The following is a 12500-nucleotide window of genomic DNA, read 5'->3' on the forward strand; positions in this document are numbered from 1 at the left end:
GTACACACTCACATTAACACATGCAGATAGAGCTCCTTTAATGAATGGGTATTACTGACTGAGAAGGTCGGTGGAAAAAAGAGAGTTTCCAGCAGGTGGAGACAGAGCCCATGCAGCTCATGTATATCCTGTATGTGTGTGTGTGTGTGTGTGTGTGTGTGTGTGTGTGTGTGTGTGTGTGTGTGTGTGTGTGTGTGTGTGTGTGTGTGTTAGTGAATGCAGATTTGTGTGTATCTAAATGAAAATGTGCATGTACCGGAGAGATTTATTGACGGATTAAGTAGCTTATGGCAAACTTTTGCTTCAAGCAATCTCATCAATTGCACACACACACACACTCACAAACTCTCACACACACACACACACTCTCTCTCTCTCTCTCTCTCTCTCTCTCTCTCTCTCTCTCTCTCTCTCTCTCTCTCTCTCTCTCTCTCATTTACTCTCTCTCTCTCTCTCGCTCTCTCTCTCTGTCTGTCTGTTTGAAACACACACACAATCTGTTTTTACCGCAGACGTGAGTAGAAAGTCAGTGAAAGAGTTGTCAGAGGGAAGACAGACAGGCAGTGGGGCCAGTGAGCCGGCCAGAGAGGCAGTGGACCAGCCCACGCCCTCCGACGTCACACTGAGATGGCCCAGCCCAGCTGGTTCTATGCTCTGTGGTTTGGAAGAACAGAGAGACAAGCAGGAGAAGGAAGAGATGATCTGAAAGGTAGAAGAGAACGAGAAAGGTACGCGACCCCCAACGTAAAAAAAAAAAGGAAAATAGCACCAGACACACAACACACACTTTTCATATTAAATCATGTGAGGTAACGGTGTGTGTGCATCTGTGTGTGTGTGTGTGTGTGTGTGTGCGTGTGTGTATGTGTGCTTGAGTGTGTGTTTTCCAAGACAGTGAGGTAACAAGTGTTCATGGACATTGAGCAGATTTCTGTCAGGAGATGAAGCTGAGCAAACTTGCAGGAACCTGCCTAACATACCAGCTCCTGCATTCCAATCTAGCTTCGAGACACACACACACACACACACACACACACCACACTGTTCACACGTGGGCATGCAGAGAAACAGTCCCCCTGGCTTTGACCTTAAAGGTCAGGGGTCAACAGGCTACATGTGCTACACCTCAGAAAACATTCTGTAACCAAAGTATTAGTACATTCTGTAACCAGGACATCCCCGCCTCGCTGCCAGGCAGATGAACAACCCCATTGTGTGTGTGTGTGTGTGTGTGTGTGTGTGTGTGTGTGTGTGTGTGTGTGTGTGTGTGTGTGTGTGTGGGAGGAAGTGTACGAGGAGAGTGTGTGTGTGGGGGGGTAAGAGTGTGTGTATGTGCATATGTGTGTGTGTCTCGGTGCTAGAGGTGGAGATGGTAAAGAGGCGAAATGAAGAAAGATGAGTTGGAGGAGGTGAGGTGGAGCTTTGGTGAAACTCTTAGCACTTACAACTTTCAAATTTATGGTTGGGTTACGCAAGGACAGACTATCACTCACTCAGAATGAGGTAAAACAAGGCTGGCAAACGGCAATGGCATGATATTCACTCCACCAAACCACACTCTCAAATAACACCGGAGACCGGATCAGAGTGGACCACATCATACATGAACCACAAAAGTCCAAAAATCACTCCAGACACAGAACCGTACAAGAGCGCCGAGAAACTCACCGGGGTTGTGGTGAAAGAGGTGTGGCCACAGAGGGAGTTAGAGACTGATAGGCTGTGCCTGAGCATAGGACACACCCCCTCTTGAAAACCGGGAGAAGGAAGGGGGCGGGAGCAAAGAGAAGAAGAGGAAGACTGAGAGACCTGGAAAGAGACGGAGAGATGGAGGAGAAGTAGAAAGAGGAAGAGGAAGAGAGGAAACAAGAAAAAGAAAGACACAGGGAAATGAGAGAGAATGAATGAAAAAAAAAAGAGTTAAAAGAGCTGGCTATGTTAAAAAAAGGGAGAAAGATGATAGAGAGTTGACTGCTGAAGCAACAGCAGGATGTGAAATGAGGGCAAAAGCTAAAGGAGATTAAATCTTTCTCTTTCTCTCTCCCCAACACACACACACACACACACACACACACACACTAGTGCTGTAAAGCCAGTGAGCTGATAATCCTTCATGATTATATTATTGTAAACATATTCATATAAGCCAGAAAATGTGTGCATGTGAAATATTAACACACAGAACGTGCATTTATGTGTGTGTGTGTGTGTGTGTGTGTGTGTGTCTCTGTGTGTGTGTGTTAGGACGTGGAATTCATTTAGATTGCCAGTGTTGTAAAATCTGATTATTACATGGTGCAAGCATGCATGTATGGGTGTGTGTATATGTGCATGCATGTGTGCATCACTTGTGTGAATACTGTTGTAAATTTGTGGGAGTGTTTGTGTGCATATGCATGCATGCATTAACTGTCTGATTTTACATACTTGTGCATTAAATCACATGTCAAAAATGTCTACTTGGGTGTATGTGTGTGTGTGTGTGTGTGTGTGACTGTATATATGTGTGTGCGTGTGTGTGAGTGTGTGTGTGTGTGTGTGTGTGTGTGTTTGTCTGTATATATGTGTGTGCGCGCGTGTGTGTGTGTGTGTGTGTGTGTGTGTGCGTGTGTGTGTGTGCGTGTGTGTGCATCCATACCCACCATTTGCCTCTGTTTGGGAGGCAGGGCGGGTGGAGGGGGGCGCGTGTGTGTGAGCGAGTGTGTCTGCTCGCCGGCGAAGCTCTCGCCCAGGCCGCATACTTCCTGCAGGCGGCGCTGGCGGTGCTCGTAGATGCTCTCGCTCTGGGGCGTCTGGTAGAAGACGGACGGCTGCGGCTCCGAGTAGTCCTCCATAAACTGCATGTACTGCATGACTGGGGAGGGGCAGGAAGAGGCAGATAGGGCCGAGGGAGGGTGGAGGGGGGGCAAAGAGATAGAGGAACGAGGGAGAGAGGAAGGGAGAGAGCAAAAAGACAGGAAGTGGGTGAAAGTGTATGGAGGAGATAATGAGGCAAAGTGACAGAAAAGATAGAGAGAGAGGGAGGGGTAGGGTGGGGGTGAAGGAGGGAGAGAGAAAGAATAATGGAGGAAGAGGGAGAAAGTAAAGGAAATTAAACCTAAACCAAATCTGAGGTTGCACAAGCACACAACACACACGCACACACACACACACACACACACACAACACTAGGAGAACCTGGGGCCAAACTGTTAATGACGCTCATCAATTTCCCCCATCTGTCCATTCTCCCATCCATTACATTCACACCTCCTTCATACGACCCTCCCTCCATCCCTCCATCCATCCCTCCATCCCTCCATCCATCCATCCCTCCCTCCACCATCCATCCCTCCCTCCCTCCCTCCATCCCTCCATCCATCCCTCCATCCATCCCCCAATCCCCACTTTCCTGCACCCCTCTACTCACTCGTCCGGCTCTTCTTCTCTGGGAGGGGTGGGGGGCTGTCGATGTACGTGCCCCCCGGTGTGTGCACGTGCGAGTACTGACTGGTGAACACGCCCCCGTTGAGGAGGGGCATGGGCGAGAGGGGCGTGAGCAGGGGGAAGGGGGGCGTGGGCGGCCGATCTGGCTCGTCCCACTCCTCCGATTGGCTAAGGCAGAGCTGGTGCGAGAGGTACAGGCCCTGGGTGGAGATGATTGGCACGCTGCGGCGCTTCTTCTGTGGGAGGGTCGGCGGGGGGCAGGAGCGCAGGGGCGGGAGGGGCGGGGGACCGGGAGGGGGGGAGCCGCACTCGCTCAGACACTCAGGGAGGGGGCTCAGGGACCCCCCCGGCACGGGGAAGGGCAGAGGAGGGAGGGACTCCAACACGGACAGGTCCTGATGCAGGAAGTCGTAGTCAGGATCGTAACCATCTGAGAGAGAGAGAGAGAGAGAGAGAGAGAAAGAGAACAGGAAGCAGTGGGTAAGTGAGTGTGCATCTACAGTATCTGTGATTAGCAGTTCTTATATATGCTATGCTATGCTCCAAATCCAGTATTTAAGAACCTAAAGTGTTCACAACCGACCATGTGTATTTGCATGTGTATTAGCGAGTGTGCGAATGAGTCAGTGGGCCTATAAAAGTGTGTGAGTCGGCGTGTGTCTTTTTGAACGTGTGTGTGGTACCCAGTGTTTCACAGCTGGTGTTTCGGGAGCACTGCCCACTGTCCCTCTCCGGTGCTGACAGCTGCTCGTCCGACTGGCTCAGTTTACCCATGATGCCGCAGGACGACAGGCACGGGGAGTCGCTGCTGTACGATTGGCTGTCTGCCGATAACCGTCTCTGCAGAAGCTCGGCCTCCTGGTCCTGCTGTTGTAACTATAGAATAGAGAAGACTTAACTTAATCAACTTCATCGTGACGTGAGTGGGGCATTTCAGTCTGTGCTAAAGACACAATTAAATATCCTTAAGGTTTAAGCCTGAGCTACAGGTTTGTCGAAAGATGGGTGGAAGTCTTAAAATGGGATATTACAGTCATAGACAACAATTAGATGTGAGCTGTGGTTTGGTCCTGAGGTGTCAGGTGGTAAGCCTGGTTCTGAGTCCCCTGTGGACTGAGGTTTGGCCTTAAGACGGAGTTGAATTTAGAGCTGGGGTTTAGTCTGGTACCGGTTTGAATGTAGACCTGGGGTTTAGTCTGGTACCTGTTTGAAGGCTCCGGGCGGTAGGCTCCTCCCACTGGCCGCTCGGCTCATGGGCGCTACCACGGCGATGAGTGTGGCCGAGGGCACAGACTGACGCTTCTTAGGGGGGAGAATCGGGATACTGTAAACAACATCAGAAAAAAAAATAATAATAAACTCTTCAGTGGTCATATATTGTAGACATATATTCTGAGAGTGCACTCATTAATTAGTTTAGTTAAGGAAAAAAAAAAAAGGGTTTATCAGAATAAGATGCTGACACAGACGATCACACACTTACGCACGTGCACACACACGGAACACACAAAGGAAGTGGGTGGGTAAAAGGCCAATCACAGAGCACCAGGAGAGGGCGGGACTAGTGAGGTCAGCAGCTGTCATTCTTTTCATGCTTTTAACTTTTTTTTTGCCGACACAGCCTCAATGTTTTGATACATATTCCGCGACATGCGAGTTAGGTCTCCTCCAATCAGGAAACACATGGGACAAGTATTGTGTGATGTCCGAAAGACACACAATGCCTTCCCATTGGCTGACATACTTTTCTGTCTGAGTGGCTCTCCGTTGCCTAGCGACTGACCGCTGTGCAGCCATCTGCATTCTGGCCCTGTTGAGGTCAAGCCCACCGCCCAAGAGACAGGAGAGAACGGGGAAAAGAAATGGAGAAAAAAAGAGAGATGAAGGATAGGGCAAGAGTGATAGAGTGACGTGAAAATGATAGACGAGAGAAAAAGAGAGAGAGAGAGAGAAAAACAGAGCGTGTGATCCCAGTGAAAGCACACAAGAGCATGTGATATAGAAAAATTGAAGGCGAACATCAGCACTAAATTCCTTGGCTAGCGCGCACACACACACACACACACACACACACCACACACACCACACACACACACACACACAAACACACACGCAAACAGAGAACTACTTAAAAGTGGATGTCTGCGGGTTTCACATCTGCTTTTTTGTGCTCACAACTCAAATCTGTGTGAGATTATGTCTCTAGTCTAGACCGCAAGGAAGAGGGACTTCCGTTTCAGTGTGTGTATTAGTGTGTGTGTGTGTGTGTGTGTGTGTGTGTTTGAATGTACGTTTGACTGTGTGTGTGTGTGTGTGTGTGTGTGTTTTCTTGACAAAACACTGTGACTGCAAAATACTTTTAACTCAGCAGCATTTCCTTGAGGCTAAAAATAAAAACAGGAATTTGTGAGAGTATGTGTGAATGGAAAACCATATTCATTTACACGGAAATGGGAACGCACACATCGTGTTGTTTTAACACACTCACACACACTCCAGTTTCTCACCTGTGCTCAGCCAGTTTAGGACCTGGAAGGGGTGGCTTGGGCGGAGCCTCCTCTTCCGACATGTCCGTCAAAATCTCAGAGGGCGTGGTCACAGGCGTGGTCTTTGTCAGAGTCATGTCCCGCTCTGGCAGAGGTGCACACACACTGTGGCAAAAACACAGGCAGCGTCATTATGTGTAGTGTGTGTGTGTGTGTGTGTGTGAGAGAGAGACAGAGTGAGTCAGTAAGAGACAGAGAGTTCTTGGCATGTCAGAGAGGGTGGCAGGGCAGTGTAGAATTGGATGTGTGTGTGTGTGTGTGTGTGTGTGTGTGTGTGTGTGTGTATGTGTGTGTGTGTGTGTGTGTGTGTGTATGTGTGTGTGTGTGTGTGTGTGTGTGTGTGTGTGTGTGTGTGTGTGTGTGTGTGTGTGTGTGTGTGTGTGTGTGTGTGTGTGTGTGTGTGTGTGAGTGTGTTTCACCTCTCTGCTTTGGCCACTGGAGGTTTAAGGGATGTGGGTGAAGGCTGTTCCTGTTTCTCAATGGTGAGTTTGACCAACTCCTGTTGTAAACACACAACACACACACAGATAAATTACTGACTTTTAAACATAGAAGAGAAGCAACTAACTTCTAAACACACACACACGCCAACATCTCTTACCTTCACACCATCCAGCACAGCTTTAATCATCGTGGTGACCGTGGACACGGTCTCCTTGTCGCTCAAGTCAATCCCCTTCAGCATGACATCGTCGGCCCAGCGCACAAGGTTAGCAAGACTCTGATACACGCGGTTATGACAGGAGGACAGGGCAGAGCTACGGGAGGGAGGGAGGGAGAGAATGAAAGAGTGAAACAGGGAGAAAGAGAGAGAGAGAGAATGAAAGAGTGAAACAGAGAGAAAGAGAAACAGAGAGAATGGGGATTATATGTAAATAGTGATAACTGATTAATTGATTTAGTGTTAGTTAATCCTTTGAGGCCATATGTCCTCTGCATGAAATCAGATGTAGACTAGGGGGCGCTGTTGCCTCACACACGATGTGATCGCAGATGAGATAATTACATTACACCAAGGTGCTTTTGGGAACACGTTGCTTTACAAATAATATCAGTAAATAAAATTGTGTGTGTGTGTGTGTGTGTGTGTGTTAAAGACTGTGTATTTGTGTGTATGATTGTGTATTTGTGTGTTAGGTGTGTGTGTGTGTGTGTATAGATATGTGTGTGTGAGTGTGTGAGTGTGTGAGTGTTTGAGTGTTTGAGTGTTTGAGTGTGAGGTCCTCAATTGTTTGCGCGGGTGTATGGGCCTCCCGGTAAATTCTAGGTGAGTCTCAGACTTGCTCCGACAGGCCAGGACAACACAAACTCTTACATTCCTAAGGCACAGTCAGCCACAGACAGTCAGGAACAGGATACGGTGATGCGTGCGTGCGTGTGTGTGTGTGTGTGCGTACGTGTGTGTGTGTGTGTACATGGACGTGAGTGTGTGTCACCAGCTAGGAATGAGCATGTTATCAGCGACATCATTTGAAGTTCATCATTCTTTGCCTCAATAAGGTAAGCAACAGAAAAAAGGCAATAATGTGTATGCCAGTGTGTGTGGGTGTGTATGTGTGTGTGTGTGTGTGTGTGTGTGTGTGTGTGTGTGTGCGTGGGTATGACGAGAAGCATCTTCCTGTAAATATGCCCTGGGGTTAACATTCCCTTCACTCTTAACAAAGAGCAAACACAAGGAGACACACGCACACACGCGCACATACATGCACACACACACACACACACACACACACACACACACACACACACACAAGGGGACACAAACACACACTCATCCTCACCTGTTGTGTGAACGGATGTCTCCCTGCACCAGGGGTAAGATGGCCTCCAGGACTTTGCTGGCCGAGCCAGGGAGCATCTCCAAGACTTTGGCGTCGACGGCCATCTTGTCCACGATAGCCTTGAAGTAGCGTAGCGCACTCACCACATCCTTCTCCTGCTCCTCCAGACGGGACACCTTCTGCTCCACCCCAACAGACACACACACACAACCATCACACCAGGGCCATCCGCCAGTCTACTAATGAGACAGTTATATCAAAACCTCTTCTACTACTATGACTACACACATACACACACACACACACACACACACACACCCACACACAAGCAAACATGAGCCTGGACTCTAGGTGTTCATCACCAAAACATTAAACCACCTACCTAAATGGTCCTCCCTTTAAATCATTTAAGACACCACATCCAGTCCATCCCCTAAATCATCACACTGCACTCAAGCACACTCTACTGGAGTACTTGACCAATCCAACGCTTAAACAACCAAACACCACCAGCGTTCTTATAGAACCTAAAGCATTCATCATCCACTGAACTATATGGACCACAGCTATCCTCCCACCAGTCAGCTGAACTGTGCCACCTTCTGTGCCCCTTTTTACACTCTACCACGTAAGCGCCACCTTAACTATTAGGCTAAACCATAAGACTAAACATCAACGAAATCATATGGCAGGACACATAAGTGTATAACTGAAGCAAAGATAGAATACTTAACTGAACAACCACAGGCACTACAGTACAATGATCCATAAACCTTGCGAAATCTGAAAGTGAAATCTTTCAATTAACAGAAAATGAACTTTAAATGAACTGCTCTCGAAACCACTGGAGGAACGTTGCGCCATGCTTCCACAGGCTTCAGTTCAGCAGAGGTCCTACAGGCCCTTGAACCGCCGACACCACGGAGTTCAAGAACAACAGAGAGTATAGAACTCAGAGACAGAGAGAGAGAGAGAGAGCACAAGAGAGACCGACGGAGAACGAAAGAAAGAGAAAGAGAGCGAAAGAGAGAGCGAGGACCAGGCTGACCTTGTTGACGGGTTTCTCTGGGGCAGGTGCCGGAGGTTCTGGGGAAGGCGGTTTGCCTTTGGTGGAGGGCGTGCGCTTGATCTTGGGCGAGTGGAACTTGTCCATGAGCTTCAGGGTGGACAGCTTGAGGGAGGAGAGGTGCGAGCGCGGCCCCTCTGCAAACGACAGGAGTGAGAAGTGAGAAGTGAGTATTTATTAATATTTATCAAGGGAGAGCGGAAGAAGCCACCACTACGACTACAACACTAAAACAGTTCAGTTTCACTATACAGAAGATTGGCAATCTGAACATAAAGTGCCAAACCCAGTTCACTTGTATCATGTTTCTTCATAGTTTCATTCAGTCTTATTCTGCTATTTTATAAATATCTTATTCTGCATGTCAAATAATACATTCTGAATGATGTTCTACTATCAGCACATTCATATATTACGTAGGCTTATAGCTAAAGCATGTTTGCGGGTTGTTCTCGTTTTCTTCCTAGTTCAGCCATGTGCCGCTTGGTTTTACAAAGAGACGTGTGTCTGATAGATCCGAGGGAGCGAGTTAAAAGAGAAAGTGCTCATTAACGGCTGTATCAAAGAGTCAAATAGCCCAGAGTGAATGTTCTAAACACATATGCCTTTTTATGATGTTTCAGTATCCAGGGCATGCAAGACATAAGCAGACATGAGCCCACCATGGGCCATAGGGCTGAGGATCATCAGAGAGAACACTGTCAGAAAGGTCCATTCCCAAGGATTCCTTCACATAAGTTCCATACACCACCTTTTTCCCACACAATTACTCTGACATGTAAGACCAATGCATGTTTTACAAAAAAAAAAGTATGACCTTCACACTCGCCCTACTGTTAGACACAAAACCCAAAAATCAGAAACTCTACATCAGATACGTCTTTACATGCAACAATCAAAAACATTGCCCATCCCGTAGTCATCACAGTTGGGGGAAGCACAGAGACAGCTCAGTATCAACAAATCTTTCGAAAGACAGATTAAATTGGGTAACCTAACCGAGCCGGCTGGAACACAAATCTGTACACGTCACCTGAAAGAACCACAATGACCTGAAAGTTACCCGCGCGTATTCTTTTTTTTTCATCTGTATGGCTTGCCTCTTTGTGCCTAAGGGAACATCTCTGTTCCGAAAGTATTGCCACTTCTGTCACAAGCCCTGGGGCTTCTTCTAGACTTGTGTTATGAAGCTCCTACAGTTCTGGGTGTTATAAGCAAGGGCTTCAGATCCCTGACCTATGGATCCAGCTGATCTCCCTTCATCTACTGACTACTTAAGGGGCTACCATTTCTACTAGGGATGGGCATAATTAATCGACGATCGATTAATTGATCATTAAGAATTTCCTCGATGAAATTATTTTTTCATCGATTAAAACTAATGCATGTTCTGTTGCGTAGTGTGCGTGTAATTTATTTATTTTAGGGCTGTCAAAGTTAACGCGTTATTCTATGAGATTATTGTGGCGGAGATTAATGCAATCAAATATTTGAACGCAGTTAACGCAACTTTGTTTACTTCCGGTGCGCGTTGACCCGTGGCACGAAACCGCCCCTTGTCTGCAGTCAGTTAGATAGAAGAGACCGAGACGGTAGTTGAAGATGGAGAGAGCTGAGGGATTGTTGGGCGGAAAGTTTCTGTTTAAGAGGCAAAATGACAGAACAATCGACAAAACTAAAGTTGTATGTAGCATTTGTCAAGCTGAATGTAGCTATCACAGAAGCAGCTCGTGTTTAAGTTATCACCTTAATGCAAAGCACCCGACAGAAAGCAGTCCCAGGTTAGATGGTCGCCAACCCACACTCCACGACTTCTCTAGGAAATTAACTAGACCAGTCCGTGAAAAGGTTACCAACGCTGTAGCAGTTTAGGTTGTGGGTGACTGTCGGCCCATCAACATAGTTGAAGACGGTGGGCTGACTGAGGTGATTCGAATTGCTTCAGGGGACAATTCTTACGATTTACCGTCGAGGGGCACCATTGTGTCTCGCATACATTCCTTGGCTGATGGCGAGAGAGCACGAACAAAATACAATTAAACAACAGTGTCTAAAATAATGAATGAAGTGATTACTCGTTAATTTATAAGATTTAGTCTTTAGAAGAAAACAAACTTTTAATCACGATGAATCTAGATGAATGAATTTCAAAATGTGAGATTAATTAGTTAGAGAGAAAAAAAAAACGAAGGTCAGTTGTGTTTATGAGCACCGGCTTCTAGCTGTCGGCTCTGCTGCTTAAGAGTACAGCAGCGCATATTTTCAAGTGTAACCATTGAACGGATAACGTTTAACTGCCACAAGAGTTGTCCATCTTGTAAGTTTAACTGCCACAAGAGTTGTTCATCTTGTAATAAATATCTCAATGAGGAAACACGCTGTGTTTTTTCTATTTTCACTGCATTTTAATATAGCCTATAAATAGTGAATTTTAATATAAAAATATTAATGATTAATCGAAAATCGATCGTTAATTCTCCCGACGATCGATTAAGACAATTTAATCGAATGCCCATCCCTAATTTCTACCATTTCTTCTCATCTATCAACCCTACGTTCCTCCAGGCCTTAGAAAATGGCTGAGGATGTTCTCTGTGCTGATGTCACTCTGGAGCTTGGTATGAAAGATTTTTTGACTAGACAACATTGCTTGTTGAGACTGAGATGACCAGACCAGGGATAAGGAGAAGAGACATCTCTCTCCAGTATCTCACTGGCATCAAGGGTTCCTTCTCTTCCTTCAGAGAAACTGAACTTGCTTCCTCCTTCCACATGACAAGGATCTGTGTGAAGGAATGAACACATGTGTGTGTGTGTGTGTGTGTGTGTGTGTGTGTGTCGTGTGTGTGTGTGTCGTGTGTGTGTGTGTTGTGTGTTGTGTGTGTGTGTGTGTGTGTGCGGTGTATGTGTGTGATGGTCAAGACAGTTTCAGGTTAAATAAGATTGAGGAAGTATGAACTGACTCACTAATATTAAGGAATTCCTTTTCTCTTCTCTCACCTATCTTCTTTTCTATCTCTAAAATACACAAACACACACCACACACCACACACACACACACACACACACACAAACACACACACACACACATACACAAACAGAAATGAATACACTCTGGTTTCGCTTTTTCTATGGTCCGCTCCCATTATGCGCAGGACTTAGACAGGAATGCCACCTTGCAAAAGAGGCATTTCTGATGCCATGACCTGTGTCCACACAGCAAGGCCACACTGTATAACTACTGTTTAATACTGCAATTCACTGACAGACCTGAGATCAAACGATGAGAGTGATGTCATTGATGCGGGCAGATGACTCGGCCTGACTACCATCATTTGAATTTGATGACTAATGCCCAACATATCATTGATATTGCAGGTCAGCAGTTTTTTGGCATTTTTGTGGTAAGGGACCATAGATATGCAAGGGTGTGTGTGTGTGTGTGTGTGTGTGTGTGTGTGTGTGTGTGACCAAGTGTGTGTTTTGGTCACGGTGAGATACTGTGCTTCTAGTCAGTAGCAGCTGTTCTTCCTCTACAAACCACAGTGGACACACACAAGCCTGATTAACAATGACAACAAGACTTACACAAGGTGGCAGCTGTTACACACACACACACACACACACACACACACACACACACACACACACACACACACACAGACCATATTTCTCCAGACA

General features: G+C 46.7%; 1 protein-coding gene across 2 annotated transcripts in view; it reads right to left on the bottom strand.

Annotated features, from left to right (window-relative positions):
- Positions 1-12500, bottom strand: part of rapgef1b (Rap guanine nucleotide exchange factor (GEF) 1b) — a 26505-nt gene that overhangs the window by 4748 nt on the left and 9257 nt on the right. For both annotated transcript variants that reach the window (XM_042709361.1, XM_031577203.2), the window contains exons 2-10: positions 8802-8956; positions 7754-7932; positions 6574-6730; positions 6392-6471; positions 5934-6077; positions 4630-4750; positions 4110-4302; positions 3410-3856; positions 2643-2854 (exon numbers count right to left, since the gene is read on the bottom strand). In XM_042709361.1, the coding sequence (XP_042565295.1) occupies positions 2643-2854; positions 3410-3856; positions 4110-4302; positions 4630-4750; positions 5934-6077; positions 6392-6471; positions 6574-6730; positions 7754-7932; positions 8802-8956 (1688 nt within the window). The remainder of the gene's footprint in view (positions 1-2642; positions 2855-3409; positions 3857-4109; positions 4303-4629; positions 4751-5933; positions 6078-6391; positions 6472-6573; positions 6731-7753; positions 7933-8801; positions 8957-12500) is intronic.

The sequence above is a fragment of the Clupea harengus genome, chromosome 12 (genome assembly GCF_900700415.2).
Source record: "Clupea harengus chromosome 12, Ch_v2.0.2, whole genome shotgun sequence".
NCBI lineage: Eukaryota > Metazoa > Chordata > Actinopteri > Clupeiformes > Clupeidae > Clupea > Clupea harengus.